At 39.8% G+C, this 20067-nt stretch overlaps 1 protein-coding gene across 1 annotated transcript; it reads left to right on the top strand.

The window, feature by feature from the left end:
• Nucleotides 1-7: 7 nt before the first annotated feature.
• On the top strand, nucleotides 8-17798 carry DUS4L (dihydrouridine synthase 4 like). Its single transcript, XM_063448109.1, has 7 exons — nucleotides 8-83; nucleotides 2017-2143; nucleotides 6642-6763; nucleotides 9568-9685; nucleotides 10706-10828; nucleotides 11516-11742; nucleotides 16792-17798. The coding sequence occupies exons 2-7, from the start codon at nucleotides 2034-2036 to the stop codon at nucleotides 17037-17039; spliced, it is 948 nt and encodes a 315-aa protein (XP_063304179.1). The 5' UTR covers nucleotides 8-83; nucleotides 2017-2033; the 3' UTR covers nucleotides 17040-17798.
• Nucleotides 17799-20067: the final 2269 nt, after the last annotated feature.

Genomic DNA, 20067 nt, shown 5'->3' with positions numbered 1-20067 from the left:
TTGTCTCATGCTGGAAACGTCACATTCAAAACAACGTGTGCTGGAGCTGACAGAGCGCTGGAATAGCTGAGCTGCTGCAGCGGGTGAGGTTTACCATTGTGTTACATTGTTACTATTCTGCAGCCAAGACCAGCATGTGGTTACATTATTTGTACTCTGATCATTCGCTCTCTGATACAATGATTTCCAGCCCATTTTGGCTTAAGGCACACTTTTACGTTAATCCACTAAAATGGGAATTCAAAGTAAAGTTCAAGGTGGCACAATAGGAAAAATTCTAGTTATGCTTTCAGTTCCAACACTTTGGGCATACAATGTAAATTTTGCTTGATTTAGTGAATAAACCTTATGAAACAGGCTATAGATGGTTGATTTAGTGAATAATCTTGCTAATGTATTTACCTTATTATTTTTATTATTTATATAGCGCCAACAAATTCCGTAGCGCTGTACAATGAAACAATCTATAGATTTCACGTTGGTTGAATACTTTTACAGGTTTTTGCTTTAGCTATTTGACATAACTCCTAATATTAGTTAACTGCTAATATGGTGAGGTATTCTGAAAAGCAGGGAGAACATGTGTTCTAGTCCCACCCATATATAAACCTGTCCCAATATTTAATCTTTATGTTATGAGGTGAACAATGCAATGTACTGACAACTGTATATGTATCTTCTCAAGTCTGCACACATCGCAAGCTTGTTATGAGGTAGCCTTCAAAAGAACAGCCATGTTTTTTTTTATTTATTTAATTTTTTTTATGGAATGATTCAAAACAATACTTTTGATTCATTATGTTGTGGAGATACATGCCATCTAGTCCCTATTTCTTACTTTGGTTAATCCTTTCACAACTAGAATGTTTAATGCCATCCTTTATATATAGTGGTCTTTAACACCATTATGACGGTATGGAGTGTCCAAACATTGTGGTGGGAACAATATCAAATCCCATCTCACATAAGCGAGAGTCGTAAGATCGACTGATACCTGGGGCTCCCTTCTGTCAGCCATTTTTTTTAATTTGGCCCCAGAATGACAGATGAGCTGTATGCAGCGCTCAAAGTGAGTGCGGCACACAACTCTAAAATGTATTTAAATTTGTTCTGACTGGAATGCAATGTAAGGGGGGTTAAATCCCTGCTCACACCAGGGAGAAACATATAAATGGATACCGGGGACTCCCTTCTGCCAGCTGGGACCACTTTTAGTGGCCCAAGACTGACTTATGAGTTGCTCAAAGTGAGGGGTGCATATAGCTCTTCAAATTAGTTGAGTACACCGAAGCTGAGCGATCTCACACTTAGCCACAGTGATTTTGGGATGGCATATACTCAAGAAAGACCCCCAGGATCCTTTCTGATGCTGAAAACAGCCAATTTACGGAATAAAAATGTTTAAAGTAAGTTATATCCGAGTGAAAGTGAATTTTTTTTTTCAAGCAGGGGAAGTGTGGCTAGGCTGCATAATAGAAACAAAAGTATTTTAACTCCTAAATGGCAGTGAAACATTAGAGACATGATATGTGCACAAAAACTGCTTTATTAAAGGGACACTATAGACACCTGGGCCACTTCAGCTCATTGAAGTGGTCTGGGTCCATAGTCCTAGGTCCCATAACCCTGCAAAGGTAATTAGCGCAGTTTTTAATAAACTACAATAATTACCTTTGAGGGTTAACTCCACTTCTAGTGGCTGTCTACCAGACACCCACTGAAGGGACTTCCGGGTTGTAAGGCGACTTTTGTAAAACCCCATTGGAAAGCATTATACATGCTTTCCTATGGGGAAAATACCAATGCGAGCGTGGAGGAGTGGAGGTGGAACTCGAGCCAGCACTGAAAACAACTTTGTTTTTCTGACACTATAGTTTCCCTTTAAGCTAAAGTTGTTTTTAGTGACTATAGTGTCCCTTTAAATTTTTGTAGCAATGAGTGCTTAATTTGTTGTTTTTGCCTAACTGAATCAGATATATAGATTGTTAAATGTTTAATATCTATCATCATCCACAGGACTTTTAATTGTACATATGAATCATGACCAAACAGATCAAATCCAATGTCTGCCTCGAAACCCATCAGATTTGTTTTACTCTAAGCATCCAGTTAAAATATGTGCTCCCATGGTTCGATACTCAAAGTAAGTGTGGCCTTTTTTTTTTTCTCTTGTTTAGTGGTTAAAATTGACATGGTTTTTTATGCTTTATTTATCAGTCAATCGTTTTATTATAGAGTACAGATGATGTCCTGATCACAAGCAATTACAGTAAATTTGTCATTGCACATATAGTATGAAGGATTATCTCTTTCCCTTGCCACAGTAAATACTATTAAACACTAGATCTTGGTATTCTTTAATTGCTTGTATTTGGTTGCTTAATGCATTCTGTATATGTATACATGAATGTCCATACCTTTATTTGCTGTAAAAACTATCTAGATGTCAAAGTAGAAATATATTGCACATTTATGACTTGTGTTGTTTTTTTTTTGCTTTTGTTGGGCGTTTAGTCTTATTGTTATTATTAATATTTGCACTGATATAGTTTCAACATATTCCACAGTGCTTTACAATTATAAAATGGAGATATGTAAAAGTAGCAATTTACATACATAATATATCAACACAAGAGGTAAAGATTCTCAAACGAGCTTACAATTTATGACACACAACAGAAATAACAGCATATCGGGACAGGGGGTGGGGGAGAGACTACTGATGGATAAGATGCCTGTGTCGAAATCAGCTAGTCGAAGAGTTGTAAACAATGGCAGGAGAGAGTGAGCTTGGCTAGGAAGGCGATGGAACTGATGAGGGTAGTGAAATCATCCAGGAAGATGCTAAGCGTTCACAAAGAAGTGTGTTTTCAGTAACTTCTAAAGGGCTGGAGGCTTATAAAATAACTTTTACTGCTATTTATTATATTTACTATGTTAACGATTATACTTAATGCAGGTGATCCCACGAAGGTTTTAACTTTGGTTTATGCTTGGACATCAATGGCCTAGAGTTTGATAATACCACATAGATTAGCATTAATTAGTATTATTGGTGTAGATATATTGCTCTCGGTTTAGGCACAAAGTCTTGTGTACCATTAGAGCACCACTACCAAAAAAAATTAAAAAAGAGGGCGTATGTGGCAAGCAATTTACTGTGAGAGAACTGTTCTGTCACTTGTTTCTTTTAGAAACCATGAGGGCTGAGTAAAAAGAAAGGGGGGGGGGGGGGGGACATATTCAGATTATTTTTAACCAGCTTAAAGGGAACATATAGTCCTGGAGAGAAAAAAAAAAAATATATATATATATATATATATAATTCTTTTTTTTTTTTAGAGACAGTAAGTTCCCTACCATTACAGTGACTATGTTCACTCCACTTTTCCTTAAATAAATGTAAGGGCAATATGTTTTACTTGCTTTGTTTCAAGCATCAAGACACTGTTGTTGCAACCGCCTAATTCACCTCATGCAACTTCATGCTGGCTCCTTTTCCTCTTTGTGTTCTCATACAATCTGGTGCTTCACAAAGAAAAATATTGGGGACTAAAAGTGCATGTGTACAGAGCGCCATGCTCGTCTAATCAAATGTTTCTTAGGAAAGCTTTGAATTCAAACCTTTGCTGTGATTAGCATTTGAAGTCAATCATTGTTGAATGTCAACTAACAAAGTCAAATGCTATTATTGCTGTATCTCTAAACGGCAATGTTTTACATTGCAGGACTAAAACTCCAGGGCCACTGCACCAAGACCATTTCATTGAGATAAAGTTGTTTTGGTGACTTTAACTTGCATTTTAGGTCTAGAAATGGCCTTTGATTCTTTTACAGAAGTTATCTTTCAATGCACTAGGGCAGCATTATTTTCCACTTGTGACTTCCAGCTGACTGGTGGTATACCAGCATACCTCTCCTCACCGGACCTCTCCCCGGCCGTCCTGCAACGTGTCACTGCTTGCCTCTCTTCCATCTCTGATTGGATGTCGTCACGCTTTCTCAAACGTAACCTCTCTAAAACTGAACTCCTTGTCTTTCCTCCTCCTAATACTGATCCTCCTCTCTCACTCTCCCTTCAAGTCAGTGATATCCACATAAGTCCATCCCTACAAGCGCGCTGTCTTGGCGTCATACTTGACTCTGGTCTCACCTTTGAGTCTCACATCCAGTTTGTTGCCAAGTCCTGTAGGTTCCAACTCAAAAACATAGCCCGCATCCGCCCCTTTCTTACGCAAGATGCTACCAAGGAGCTTGTCCATGCTCTAGTAATTTCCCGCATGGATTACTGTAACCCTCTCCTGATTGGTCTCCCCAAAAGCCGTACTGCCCCGCTACAGTCTGTAATGAATGCTGCAGCTAGACTGATTTTCCTATCCAGTCGGTCCTCTCACACCTCGCCCCTCTGCCAGTCCTTACATTGGCTCCCTGTATCCTATAGGAGTCAATTCAAAGTGCTAACCCATACATTTAAAGCACTGAACAATTCCAGCCCCTCTTATATCTCTTCACTGATCCAGAGGTATGCCCCTCCTCGTACCCTCCGCTCTGCCCGCGACCACCTCCTGACTGCTGCTCGCACCCGTACGGCCAACTCACGCTTGCAGGACCTCTCACGGGCGGCTCCTCTCCTATGGAATAACTTGCCTACTTCCATCAGACTCTCCCCTAGTCTTCAATCATTTAAGAAGGGCCTTAAAACCCATCTCTTCAGGAAAGCGTATGGCCTCCCAGAGTAATCTCTCCCTTACATACCTGTCTCTTGCTCTCCTATGGGATAGTGCTTTGCTCTCTCCTCCAGCTCTGCTTCACTCCTACTTGATATTTCCTATCCTAATGTTTCTAATACCCCACCTCCTATAGACTGTAAGCTTATTTGAGCAGGGTCCTCTTCAACCTATTATTCCTGTAAGTTTTCTTGTAATTGTCTTATTTATTGTTACATCCCCCCCTCTCAAAATATTGTAAAGCGCTACGGAATCTGTTGGCGCTATATAAATGGCAATAATAATAATAATAATAATAATAAAAACATGCATAAGCAAAAAAAAAAAAGAAAGTCACAGTTGCTGCCATTAACATTATCTCTCTCCTCCTGATCTTTACTTCTAATATTTAGAGAGAGAATATTTATATATAGATAGAATAAAATATATATAATATTTTTTTTTATTTTATTTTTTTTACTAAGTCTCTTCCACTACAGGATCTGTTTTTACTATGCAAGGGTACTGTCTGTGTTTATACGTGAAGTACAGCTTACAATGTTTTGTACCATAGATTAGGTGTAATTCTGGTGTTAATATTTGTTATTTTTATTATTTGTTATGTTTGTATTTGTTAGATTGTATATGTTAGATTAAAGGGACACTATTGTCACTAAAACAACTTTAGCTTAATGCAGCAGTTTTTTGTGTAGAGAACATGCCCCATGCATTTGCACTGCTCAATTCTCTGCCATTTAGGAGTTAAATCACTTTGTATATACAGCCCTAGCCACACCTCCCTGCGTGTGACTTACAGAACCTTCCTAAACATTTCCTGTATAGAGTAATCTAATATTTACACTTCCTTTATAGCAAATTCTGTTTAATTTAAAAATTATCTCCTGCACTGTTAATAGCTTTCTGAACCCTGCAGGAGCCACCTATATGTAAATAAAGTAACATTTACAGAGCAGGAGATAAAAACTTTTAAAGTACGTAACATCTGATTAAAAATGAAACTATTTTGTTTTCATTCAGGGTGTGTCGATCATAATTGTAGCTAGGGCTGCATAAACAGAGACAAAATAATCATAGCTAGGGCTGCATAAACAGAAACAAAATAATCATAGCTAGGGCTGCATAAACAGAAACAAAATAATCATAGCTAGGGCTGCATAAACAGAAACAAAATAATCATAGCTAGGGCTGCATAAACAGAAACAAAATAATCATAGCTAGGGCTGCATAAACAGAAACAAAACCCTTTAAATGACCATTATAGGCACCCAGACCACTTCAGCTCAATGAAGTGATCTGGGTGCCGGGTCCCCCTAGTTTTAACCCTGCAGCTGTAAACATATCAGTTTCAGAGAAACGGCCATGTTTACATTGAGGGTTAATCCAGCCTCTAGTGGCTGTCTCCCTGACAGCGACTAGTGGCCGCTTCAGCGATTCTCACTGTGAAAATCACACTGAGATGACGCTGGACGTCTTTCGGAAAGTATTGAGTAATGCTTTCCAATGGGCGATTTGAATGCGTGCGAGGCTCTTGCCGCGCATTCGCATTTAGAGCTGACGTCGGCAGGGAGAGGAGAGGTCACAAGCGCCGAGGGAGCCCGGCGCTGGATTAAGGTAAAGTAAACTAAGCCCAGCGGGGCCACTATAGTGGTCCTTTAATTCTAAATGGCAGTGAATTGAGCAGTGAAACTATATGCATGATCTATACACACTAAAACTGCTTCATTAACCCCTTAAGGACCAAACTTCTGGAATAAAAGGCAATCATGACATGTCACACATGTCATGTGTCCTTAAGGGGTTAAGCTAAAGTGGTCACTGGTGGGTGACTATAATGTCCCTTTAATATTTGGGCCTATGATGCATTTAAATATTGGGATAATTTTGTACATAATTTTTTTTTCTTTCTCTATATAGATTGCCATTCCGGACGCTTGTGAGAAAGTATGACTGTGATTTATGTTACACTCCAATGATCATTGCAGCTGATTTTGTGAAATCAGCAAAGGCTAGAAACAGCGAGTTTACAACAAATCAAGGTAATGTTTATAGCAAACATAGAGCTAGGATCACTTCACTTACAGCACAAATATGCAAATGTGATGTCTAGTATAACTTTTTTTTTGTGCAAATGTGCAATTCATACCATTTATTCTTCCTAGAATCAGTCCAACATTAGCATACTGTGTTTATTTTTTTTGATGAAAATCTACACTTCTCTAGCTGAAGCAGCTGTCCAATAAATGTATTAAAATGATATAGCACTCAGATCATATATGCCATCTGAAATACGTTTCAGTAAGAACTACAAAAAAGCACTTCTTAGTTACATAAGAAGAGCAAGAAGGAATCTTTCCAGACTGTGTTGCCATAGTAATAGGAAGCTTCTGCATCAGTAAATTCATAATTCATTTAGGCAGCTCTAACCTTTTCTATTGAAAATAACCTTTGCTTTTGTTGTATGAGTTCTCAACAAGATGTATCCTATGTTATTTAAATGCATACTTTAAAATCAAGGAAAGTAAAGATTGAAACTAGGCAATCAATGTTTCATTAACAAACCAGGAACAGAAAACATTAGTCATATTATTAATATATACAGGATCATTCACTAAACTTGGAAGTTGCAAGGGCATTGGGCATAATCCCAGTGCAGGTCCCACACCTCCCAAGGACTTTTATACCTTTGTATGTGTGGGTCAATATTTGTGTGTGACATTTGCAGTGTGTGTGAGGATTGCAGTGTATGTGTGAGTGTGGGGGGAGGGCAGTGTATGTGTATTATTATTATTATTATTATTATTATTATTATTATTTTATTATTTATAAAGCGCCATCAGATTCCGAAACGCTGTACAAAGGGTATGGGGGGGCAGTGTGTGTGTGGGAGGGGGGGGGGGGCAGTGTGTGTGTGTGTGTGTGTGTGTGTGATTATAAAAAAAAGCCCCCTACCCTTCTTATCACACACATTGCTCCCCCCACACACACACACATACACTGTCCCTATGCATACATACATACATAATAATTAAATTTAAAAAAAGCCAACACATCATATAACCCTTCTTATGTTTTTTTAAAATGTAATTTAATCAAATATTCTTTATGTCCCCCTCCCTTCTTACCTTTACTGGGAGGAGGGGGGATATTTCTGGATCCCTGGTGGTTCCAGTGGTAGGAGTGAACTCTAACCCGCACTCCAGGGCTAGAGTTCACTCTCGCGAGATTTGGAGCGTTGCCGTGAAAACCGCGTGCTCGCGAGAGGAGGACCCAGAGGAGCTGCAGGTAAGAGCTCCCAGGTCCTCTCTCCCTCCTTCCCCTGCCGGCTGCGATCACAGTGCCTGCGGACCAGGGAGGTCCACAAAGGCACATTGCAGAGCTGGCACTTGGACAATGCCAGCCCTGCATTAGCCGGCAGGGGAGAATCTCAGGGGAGGGGAGGGGGGGGCAATGGCCCCGTTGCCCCACCCCCCCTCCCCCCCCGGATCCGCCACGGAGTTATACTGGGTCCGCAGACACCATATCAGTGATCATTCTTTCCAGGACACCTTGGTTATTTTCTTTTAGCATATTATACACAGCATTTTTCTGTTATGTGGAGTTTATTCTTGCTTATAGCGGAATGGCTGGGTTAAATCCTCTTGTAAACATAGCGTGTTATGCAGCGTTACTACTTTGTCATAGTCTATATGCCTAGCTAGTCTTGTGCATTTAAAGTTATATCATCCACAACCTGCTTAGACATGCTAGAATAGCCTGTATTAGCGTGTTCTTATAATATATAAATGAGGTAGTACCAGACGTCTGGGAGTTAGCATGCAACATTTGTACTTAAGCCTTTTAAATATTTTTCTGTATATACCTTAATAAAAAAATTTTTAAAAAAGAGATTGAGGGGAAAAAATGCAGTTCCCTTCCTCATATGCTCTCCACAATCTCTTGATTATTGAGTAAGCACAACATATCCCATATTTTTAGCTGGAACCATTGCTTGTGTACAGCACATCTGACAGCTTTATTTTGGGCAGTAATACTGTAGCATGCCATGGTCTATAAATTGTTAGCTTGGATGTTTGTGTTATATGGCCAATTATAAAATTGTCTAAATATAGTGTGTGCATGTATACATTGGCACCCTTTGTTTGAATTCACACTATCCTGTTCTTTGATTGTATTTTAAGAGCAGCTTATGTTCTCTATAACAAGTTGTGTTTGTCTGTTTTCAAAGGATCATAATTAAAGGAACACCATAGGGTCAGGAACACAAACATGTATTCCTGACCCTATAGCGTTAAAATCACTACCTAGGCCACCCAGACGCTCCCTTACCTCCCTAAATATAGTAAAATCTCAAGTCTGCAGCTGCTGCCTCTGCCCCTGATCTGCCTGCTCTGGCCAATAAGCTTCTCATGAATTGAATCAATGCTCAGTGTCTGCATGCAAAGGGTGGAGACACTGAATGGCCCCTCTAGTAGCCATTTGAGGCGTGGCCAGTGGCGGTATCACTAGGCTGTAATCTAAACACTGCATTTTCTTTGAAGGCAACGATTATACTCACCAGAACAAATACAATAAGCTGTAGTTGTTCTGGTGACTATGGTGTCCCTTTAACATTCCAAACCCTGCTGTACAAGACGCTGTAAATATGTACAATATTAAAAACTACCAGACACGCACATGCTGCTCTATTCTGAGATTCCTGCCACAATTTTGTATTCAATACCAACATAACTAATAACTGGCTTTACTCAACCCCTCCCCTTCCCCACTAAGATATGTAGATCTTTTTAAAAATATTGACAAATATCAGTTAATTAACCCTTTGATATATACATTTCTGTAGGAGATAAGCCCCTTGTTGTTCAGTTTGCAGCAAAGGAGTCCCAGGTTTTAGCTGATGCAGCACGCTATGTCAGTCCCTTTGCTGGTGGAATAGATGTCAACTGTGGGTGTCCTCAAAGGTAAGCTAGATACATCTTGTTTATTTTTATTTTAACTTTATAGGCTTTAAACTCAGTTTGGAGTGGAGTGTGCTGAATCTTGCATGTAGAGTGTATGAGTGTGTATATAATATAGTAAATAAAATAAATTGGAGAAATGCCTTTGAACTAAAACTGTTAGATAATTTGCTCTCTACATGTTACATTGGATAAATTGATTCTTTTAATTTGTTAAAAAGTTCTCCACCTGTTTTGTTAGATAGCAGACATACAAATAGCTTAGGTCCGCCTAGCACTTAGGTTTCGTGCGTTATATTTAACCCTGCACCCACGAATACTGCTAGAGCAATATAAGACCTAACGTCAATGCCATGTACTCTCAAAATACTTTTCTGTTCTCACGCTGACCATGCTAAATATTTGCTTAGAATTCCTTGTCAAGTGTAATAGTTTTCAAGCGTCTGTGTTATCAAATTTTACTGCTACAAAAACAAAATGTGCTGATTTATTAACTGCCCTGTATTGTTAAACAATGTATACTGATTCTCTTGCTACCGCTGTTGGGGCAGAGCAAGCGCGTATGTAATCTTCAAGCACAACAAAAATAAAGAATTAAAAAAAAAAAAAAAAAAAAAAAAAAGTTCTCCACCTAAGAAAGCTTTATAATAAAAAAGTTCACGAAACCACACAAATGGATCTGTAATAGCATGTGTTGACATGAGGGTTTATTCACTAAACTGCCAATTGTAGCAAAACATCTGAAAAGCAATTTTTAAAATAAGTACGGTATTTGAAGAAATTCTTCATTTTATCTGTAGAAATGGTTTGGCTATTTTTGATAAATATTTTCATTCAGATTTCAGTTTCCTGCAATTCATATGTTTAGTAAATAACCTAGGTTAGAAGTTATTTTCTAAACCATAATTTATTGTATGGCTGGTACTTCAATAATAAAGGAATACACTTTTAGATGTCTTTGTTAATCTCTTGTTATTGACATGCATTGCATTACTGACTCTGACTTCCATTTTGTGTTTCAAGGTGGGCAATGTCTGAAGGTTATGGAGCCTGTTTAATAAATAAACCTGAATTAGTTAGTGATATGGTGAAAACCGTACACAATCAAGTTGAGAATCCAAGCTTTTCTGTTTCCATTAAAATAAGGTAAATATTTATTCTACACTGGGTGTGTTAAAGGGAAACTATAGTGCCAGGAAAACAACCTCGTTTTCCTGCCACTATAGCTTCCCCCTCTGTCAAGGCTCACTCCTGTGGTCCAGCGCTGCCCAAGCTGCTCCCCTGCCGACATCGGCCTACGGGGCAGACCTAATGCGCATGAGCCGCGCTCGCATTTGAATTTCTCCATAAGAAAGCATTTCCCATAGGAAAGCATTATTCCAGTGATGCTGGAAGTCCTCAAGCATAAGTTGCCTTCAAGCCTGTTAGTCCCTCTAGTGGCTGTCTGGTACAGCCACCAGAGGAGAAGTTAACCCTTGCAGGTAATTATTGCAGTTTATAAAATTTGCAATAATTACCACAGTAGGGTTAAGGGTGATTGGAGTTTGCACCCAGACCACTTCAATGAGCTGAAGTGGTCCGGGTGCCTACAGTGTCCCTTTAATGCGTGATTAAAAGTATTCTCTTTTTTTTTTTGTAGTGTTTTTATATGTATGAATGCAGATGTTACGTAATTCCCTATCTCATCCTTCCCCCATCTCGTGTCCTGCCTCTTCTTCTCATTATCTCATCATTAGAACAGTGGCATCATCTATGCAACTAGTTCTTACCTAGCATATAAAACGTAAGCTGGCCAATGGCAGTTTCTCATTATTGTTTTGCATCTCTTAATAGGATTCACAGTGACATCAGCAGAACAGTTGACCTATGTCGGAAGGCTGAGGCTGCCGGTGTGTCCTGGATTACAGTTCATGGAAGACTTACTGAAGAAAGGCATCAGCCTGTGCACTATGATTCTATCAAAATTATAAAAGAAAGTGTGTCTATACCTGTCGTAGCCAATGGAGATATCAAGAACTTAAAAGAAGTTTCACAAATTCACAAGATTACAGGGGCTGATGGTATGTCAAGTCTAGATGTTATTTATAAGTAATATAACTTTTTTACCAAGGATTAAATACTATGGATATTTAATTTACCATTTTACATGCCCGATGAAGGGTTGATAATTTAGGGGTAAGCTGAGCTTAGGGTCTTGTGGCTTTTCTTCCTTTGCTATTAAACCGTATTTATTAGAGTCCAGCTCCAGTTTGCTCCTATAATTGGTCAGATGGTGTAAGGTGACAGGTCGGTAGAGGTATTCTCTTGTAAGAAATAAATCCGTTAGATTTCAAACCTGGTTTACATATGATTTGTTAACATTTCAGTATTGTTTTTTTCAGAGTAGGAATCATTTTGTGTTGCGTTGTATTTTCTTTTTTTTTTTCATTGTCCATCGGTAGACTTTTCTGTGCCTATCAGTAGAGCAACTGAGGGGAAATCTGCTAGCACTCTCCATGGTCTTGTATTGAAGCTGGGAATGTTATGTACCGTATTTTTCGCTCCATAAGACGCACTTTTTTTCCCCTCAAAAGTGAGGGGAAATGTCTGTGCGTCTTATGGAGCGAATGTGAAGGTTTACTTACCTGTCTTGCAGCGTTGGCCGGCAGCACAGGGCGCACCGCGGTAGTGGAACTTGAATTTCATGTTCCGGTTTCCGGCGGGACTGAAAGGAAGTGTGCACAAGCTGAGTGCGCACTTCCTTTCTGTCCCGCCGGAAACCGGAACATGAAATTCAAGTTCCACTACCGCGGTGCGCCCTGTGCTGCCGGCCAACGCTGCAAGACAGGTAAGTAATTATGGGACAAGGGGAGGGGGACAGTATGGGAGAGAAGAATATGGGGAGGGGGATGAAGTCTATGGGGAGGGGGGGGGATGAAGTCTATGGGGAGGGGGGGAGATGATGTCTATGGGGGGGGGAGATGAAGTCTATGGGGAGGGGGGGGAGATGAAGACTATGGGGAGGGGGGAGATGAAGACTATGGGGAGGGGGGAGATGAAGACTATGGGGAGGGGGGGAGATGAAGACTATGGGGAGGGGGGAGATGAAGACTATGGGGAGGGGGGAGATGAAGACTATGGGGAGGGGGGGAGATGAAGACTATGGGGAGGGGGGGAGATGAAGACTATGGGGAGGGGGGGAGATGAAGACTATGGGGAGGGGGGGAGATGGAGATGAAGACTATGGGGAGGGGGGGAGATGGAGATGAAGACTATGGGGAGGGGGGGGGATGAAGACTATGGGGAGGGGGGGGGATGAAGACTATGGGGAGGGGGTGGATGAAGACTATGGGGAGGGGGTGGATGAAGACTATGGGGAGGGGGTGGATGAAGACTATGGGAGGGGGGACACTATGGGACAGGGGAGAAAAAAAATATTCTGTACAAACTGTCCCATAGTAAGAAACACTATGGGACAGTTTGTTCAGAATATTTTTTTTCTGGGTTTCTTCCTCTAAAAACTAGGTGCGTCTTATGGTGAGGTGCGTCTTATGGAGCGAAAAATACGGTAATTGGTTCCCATTTAAGTTCTCCTTTTAACCCCATTGGGACTTGAAAAGATAATGATCACTCTTTGGAAAGAAATTATAGATGATATAATTGAATAAATCTACAATGTCGTTTTCAATAGTCTGCCCAAGAGCATGCTATTAAATCTGTGCAACTTGTATATTAAAAAGAACATGGACATGTATTCCTAACACTATAATGTTCTGCTAACTATTTAGTTTACCCCCCCACCCCCACCTTTATGAGCATTAAAATAAAATAACAATGTTTTGATGACCTCAGCCAATACTGCTATGTAAGCATTGTGAGGATAATGTGCATGCTCTGCTCCAAGTAGCATCTCTGCACAGAGATGCACTGAATGAATGCATCTCTATGTGGATTGTTTAGCATCTTCACAATCCACATAGAGATGCTGTACGTTGGTCCTGCAAAGTTTTCAGGACCTCTTACAGGAAGTCCCTTTAGGCAGCACTACAGATACTGCATTTTTCTCTGGAAAGGCAGCGTTTACACTAATGAACCTGCAGGAACACGCTGTATGCCCCAGCATCACTGCATTGAGCTGTAATGGTTCTAGTGACTATAGTGTTCCTTTAACCCCTTAAAGACGCAGCTTTAAAAGCTGGACATACACTTAAAGACAAAAAGAGAAAAGCAATTTTTGAATTTTTTGATCATCTACATCTGCTAAGTACAAAGCCTTTGTATGCCTTTGCCACTACTCTGTGAAGCTACAGTGCCATATAAGAGACCAAGCTATTTCAGTTTGTGGTTAGAATTGTAATAGAGGATTTGATGGTCCTATGTCTCCTTTTTGGTCACCACATAGGCCTTACATTTGAGAAGCAGACACTCCAGGGTTTCTTATATGGCATATATTGTGCCTTAACTTGCCACCATTTTTTCACCAATTTATGCCAAAGTTAGTGGTGGAAATTTTTTTTTACATACATTTGATATGTACAATCTGCCAAATTATGCTCAGTTACATCTTCTGAGTAAACCAACATGCCAATGTATGACCTAGACCATGGGTATCAAACCTTTTGGCTTCTCTGGCCCGCATTGAGTGCAGAGGAATTGTCTTGGGCCACACATAAAATCTATAATATAATTAATTTATATAATAAAACTTCAAAACCCCTTTTCTTAATTTCGTTTAGTAGATAATTCCTTTCTTTGTTATCCTTATGTGGGATTGCCATATTCAAGGATACCAAATTAGGGAGCTATCTGTTAAACACATACATGTATATGAACACATAACCACAGATATATATATATATATATTTACACACGCACAATTACAAACCTATACACACATAATCACAGACACACATACAATTACAGATCTATGCACACAATCACAAATCTACACACACATACAATCACAGACCTATACACAGTCACATAGACACACATAATCACAGATATACACACACACAGACATACACAGACATTCACATGCACATACAATCCTGGATCTTTACACACAATTACAAATATACACACAGAATCACAGAGCTATATACACACACACAATCACAGATGTACACACACAATCAGAAATCAGACCCACACACACATACAATGACAGGCTTATACACACAGTAACATACATACACACATAATCACAGATTTAAATACACACAAAGATACACACACAATCACAGACCCACACACATACATACATACACACATACAATCACAGACCTATACACATACATACACACATACAATCACAGACCTATACACACAATTACAGATCTACCCACACACAATCACATACCTATACACACAATCACACACATAATTACAGTTAGACACATATACAATCACAGACCCCTACACACATAAAGTCACAGACCTATACACATAATCACAGATATACACAAACATAATCACGACCTTACACAAACACAATCACAGACATACAGACGCCACACACACACACACACACACAATCACTGACACAACACAAAAATTACATTTATGCACATTTAGTACACCCACCCAGCCTCCCTACCTTGCTCTGAGATGGCTGGAATTAATCTTCTGTGCCTGGTGGCTAGCGGTTGCTGCTTGGCTGGGATCTCCCAGTCCCTTGCGTGTCCAGTAGTGACGCCAATGGTGGCATGATGTCATATCCCAGCGGCCGGCTCACTCATGGAGGGAGCTGTCCAGGAGGAGCACAGTATGTAAAGTGCTTCCTGCCTACCTCGCCCAGGGCCTGACTGGGGATATAAAGCATACCTGGAAAAAAATATACACAAACTCACTACAGACAAGCTCACTGACACACACACATGCTCAATACAGAAAAGTGCACTGACAGACAAACATAAAAGCTCACTCACTAGCAGTCACATACACACAAAGTCACTGACAAACTAAAATTTACCTGGCACTGAAGACTGTAGGAGACATTTTTGACCTCTTCCTGCTTGAATGTGGGGTAGAGATTGTATCTTGGGGTGGGATTTGCACGCGGGAGGCTGAGCTTGCGTGCAGGAGGCAAGGCTTTAGCACAGAATTGCCGAGAATTGTAAAGGGAGCCTCACAGTGCTCCCTTTGGCCGCCAGCACCCTAAACGCAGCTGCAGCCACCCCTCAGCACCTCTCTCTTCAATCCCCTCGGACTGATCCAGGCTGTCACAGTCCGAGGGGAAAATAATTTAAATGCCATTTTTAAGGATTAGAGTTGTCTGCACGACCCGGTGGGCCAATCCAGCTCTGCCCTTGCCACTCAGACTGCAACCGGCTGCGCTGCGGTTGGAAACCCCTGAACTAGACACTATATTGTGAAGTTACAGTGCTGTAAAAGACACGTGACAATTTCTGGTTTTGATGGGTCCGTGTTCCATTTTGGAGCATTTTAGCAGGTTGCTTATTCAAATTGCCCAATAAAGGCATACCATTTCGTAAAGAAGACACCCTAGGGTATTTTAATATGCATATTTTGAACCTTAGCGTGGGATAATTTTATCGCTAGCTTGTACCAAGTCTTATGGTTAAACATTTCTTCTGCCTTTTTGACACACAATACGTTTTTTACGATTCCGTAGCGCTTTGCAATATTATAAGAGGGGTGAAGGGGGGATTTAACTATAAATAGGACAATTACAAGAAAACTTACAGGAACGATAGGTTGAAGAGGTCCCTGCTCAAACGAGCTTACATTCTATAGTTTCATATATACCAGTATACATGAGCCACATGCAATATTTGGTTATATTTTGTGTTATTTAGAATTTTTCTGTCTGTCTTAACTATTGAGTAATTTATTTTTGCACAACAGTGTGGATTGCTTTATTAAAATCTAGATGAAATGTTTCTAGTGTTTTACTATGGCTTCCTGTATTGAATCTATAATGCTATGCTAATTTTTAGAAATCTCCAATTCTTGTTTCGTTTTTTTTTTTTTTTCTTCCAAAAATGTTCTGTACTAATGATGTCAGAAATTGTTACTGTGGGAATTAACAAACAATATATTGTGTATACCCTGCTTTGGTGTTAAACATTTGTTAACCGTTATATTTGTTTCCATGTATCTTTAAGGTGTCATGGCTGCCAGGGGACTCCTTGCTAACCCAGCTATGTTTGCGGGATATGAAGAGACTCCACTGAGCTGTATTCAGGATTGGATTGATATTTCATTGGAACATGGAACTCCCTTTGCGTGTTTCCATCATCACTTGATCTACATGTTGGAGAGAATTACATCAAAACAAGAGAAGAGAGTTTTTAATGTTTTATCTAGTACATCTGCAGTTCTAAATTATTTGAAAGATAACTATGGGGTGTGAAAGGTCTTCATGTTTTCGGATTATTGTGAAAATCCAGGTCTGTCATATATAGATAGAGTAGCACATTTACAAAATGTTATTTTAAAGAACTCGACAGTTCCCCCTAAAATCTTCTTATCTGACATTTATTGCATTCTAATATCTAGCCATTTTACAGAAAACACCTTTCAGAGTGATTTTTTAAAACAAACCCAGAAATTAAAACATACTAGCAGTTTTATACAAGAGACCCCTTGCATTTTAGTTTGAAAAGTATTAGTCTTTCTTATATACGAGTTCTGACAAGCTTTAGGGATCATTTGCAACCAGTGGTTTAGTTTGGACCATGCATTCTCAGTATACAAATATTCTATTTTCCCTTAAAGTCAAACATTCTATACAAAGTTTTGTTGGATTGAGGGTGATTACGTTTTTAAAATCTGCCCAACTCACCACTTAAATGCAAAAAGTTAACTTCCCTGGTATCTGAATGTTTAGCACAAGCAGTAAAACTAAAAGGTATCCAGACTTCAGCTTTCAAAATTATTCCCAAGTTCAACTAAACTATCATTTTAATATCAGTCCATTGCGGTCAACATAAGATTTACATGTTCAAGTACACAATTTAAGGTTCTGCCAACTCTTCAAAGAGGGTTATTATTTGACTTTTTGTCAATAATCATGTACACTCTAGTCTTGACAATTGAAAAATTACACTGTAGGCAATAGTGTAGCATAGTTTATGGGAAATGTGACCGATTTTAATCAACGTGGATTTTTTTTTTTAAAATTAATTATATGGCTCAATATTTCAAGTCTTAAGTTACTAGGTAGGCCTAAATGCTACATGCCACCAAAAAAGCATGCATATTGCATTTTAAACTTTAAGGCGTGTACTCGGCATATCGTGTGTTCCTGCATTTATGAACAGAGAGACTGATGCATATGGAAGTGAATGTTGGAATGTACTTTGTGAAGTGCTTGTGTTATTGCCTTTGTGTATTTGAGAATCTCTATATTGGAGTTAAAGGAAATATTTGTACGGCAAGTCTTTGTACATGAAAACGAAGGGGATTTTCATGCATAGAGGCTTGGGGTATTCAAAGGGTAAATTCTCAAATCATTTACTTTTTATATCAGTAGCCCATTCTCCTCTCCCATTCTGTAGCATGCTTTATGCCCTTCCCCACCCACAGCAACATCCCATAAAACTTGTGCTACAGTAAAACAAATAGAGTGGTCCTTATTTTACCTTTTAAATAAAGGATCATGTGGTAGGATATTTGCAGTGGCAACTTAAAAACATTTATTATGTTTAAGATCATCATATATTCGTAAATAATAAAATGTAGAATGTAATATTTTTTATGAGGTCACATTTTTCTATTTTTTTGTTTTAGATTTTTATATTTCAAAGAAGGTTTTGTACATTTTTTGTACATTTTTTTTAACCAATTCTAAAATTGTATTTATGTACTTTTGATTGATCTGTGAGTAATTTAAATAAATGCCATATAACAATTAAACAAGTTTCCTCCCCTTGTTTCCTTTCTTTGATAAATTAATCAGTTGTACAGTTTATCAGATTTCTATTTGTACAAATGGTGCCTACAAGTTTTTGAGCTGTTTTTAGTTTAGCAATTTCAAAAGCAATACTGATTGTTTGTGAATTATTTCTGTACTAGTTACCTTTAGGTCACCTATGAGGATTTCTGGATCAGTATGTGTATATGTTTATAGCATATATTTGCACTATAAAGGCAACTGTGTTTCAAAGTACATCAAAAGCACAAAGGAAAACATTTTGGATTCTTCACAGATGCCAAACCCTCCCTCTTTCTCCCCTCTCATGTCCCGCTGTGTGCCACTCTCCCCACCAGGTCCCGCTGTGTGCCTATTTCTCCCCCACAAGGTCCCTCTACGTGTCTCTTTAACTGTTCCCCCTCATTTCTTTGTCATCTTTTCCAATCTGCCCTTGTCCCTTAGTGGTCTCCCCTTCCTTCTCTTAGTGGTCTCCTTTTTCCCTCCCCATCCCTAAGTGGTCTCTCTCCACCCTGTCCCTTAGTGGTCTGGTCTCCTCCCTGTCCCTCAATGGTCTCCTTGTCCCTTAGTGGTCTTTTTCCCTCCCTGTCCCTTAGTGGTCTCTCCCCCTCCCCCCCCCCCCCCCCCCCCCCCCCCATCCCTTAGTCGTCCTCTCCCCTCCCTTTATGGTTCCTTAGTGTTCCTCTCCCCTCTATGTCCCTTAGTTTTCTGCTTCCCTCCCCTCCCTGTCCCTTAGTGGTCTCTGCTCAACCCCCCTCCCCTTAGTGTTCCTCCCTCCCCCTGGTGGACCTATCCCCTCCCCCCTTTTGTTCCTCTCTCCCCTCCCTGGTGTGCCTCATATCTCCCTGTGTAATATAGCCGAGCGAAGCGGACTGCGGTACTGGAGCTTCTGTTTCCTTTACCTGGTCTGACAGGAAGTGCTCTCTCAGTAAACACTTCCTATCAGACTGGTTAGGTACAGGAAACAGAAGCTCCTGTACCGCGGTCTGCTCTGCACGGCAACGCTACATTGAGTAACTGGTAGGAGGGAGTGCTGTGTGCTTCCTTCCTGCTGATCACTTGAAGCTTGCACTCCCAGAGACAGCGCCCTATTGTAACACCAATATTACATACAAACACACCCCTGTATGCAAATACCAAAACTACATACAAGCACACCACTGCAACCAAGCGACAATGCTACATACAAATGAACCCCTGCGTTTAAACACAAACACTACAAACAAGTACATTGAAATGTACTGCACTACAAATACATAAACCCCTACATTAATATTTAAAGACAAGTTACCCTGACTAATTGTTAAGAGAAGTGATCGGATCATGGGCTAGTGACTATAATTGAGGGTTGGCTTTTCTACCCTTTATTCCCTAGTTTAATTATAGATTCAGCCCCAGATGCCGTTCTTCGAAGGCAGTATCCCTGAATGTAATTTAAGTCTCTTAGTCTCAGTTTACTTAGTTTTGTCTTTAAGTGATTTAACATCTGGAGCTTAACCCTTTTAGG

The sequence above is a fragment of the Pelobates fuscus genome, chromosome 3 (assembly GCF_036172605.1).
Source record: "Pelobates fuscus isolate aPelFus1 chromosome 3, aPelFus1.pri, whole genome shotgun sequence".
In the NCBI taxonomy this organism is placed as follows: domain Eukaryota; kingdom Metazoa; phylum Chordata; class Amphibia; order Anura; family Pelobatidae; genus Pelobates; species Pelobates fuscus.
The sequence above is the reverse complement of the archived record's forward strand: the minus strand, read 5'-3'. Positions and strand labels throughout refer to the sequence as shown.

Coding starts and splice junctions, on each gene's coding strand:
- DUS4L (XM_063448109.1), top strand. CDS start 2,034: ATGAATCATGACCAAACAGATCAAATCCAATGTCTGCCTCGAAACCCA. Junction 2,144..6,641: donor CCCATGGTTCGATACTCAAA/GTAAGTGTGGCC, acceptor TTCTCTATATAG/ATTGCCATTCCGGACGCTTG. Junction 11,743..16,791: donor CAAGATTACAGGGGCTGATG/GTATGTCAAGTC, acceptor TGTATCTTTAAG/GTGTCATGGCTGCCAGGGGA.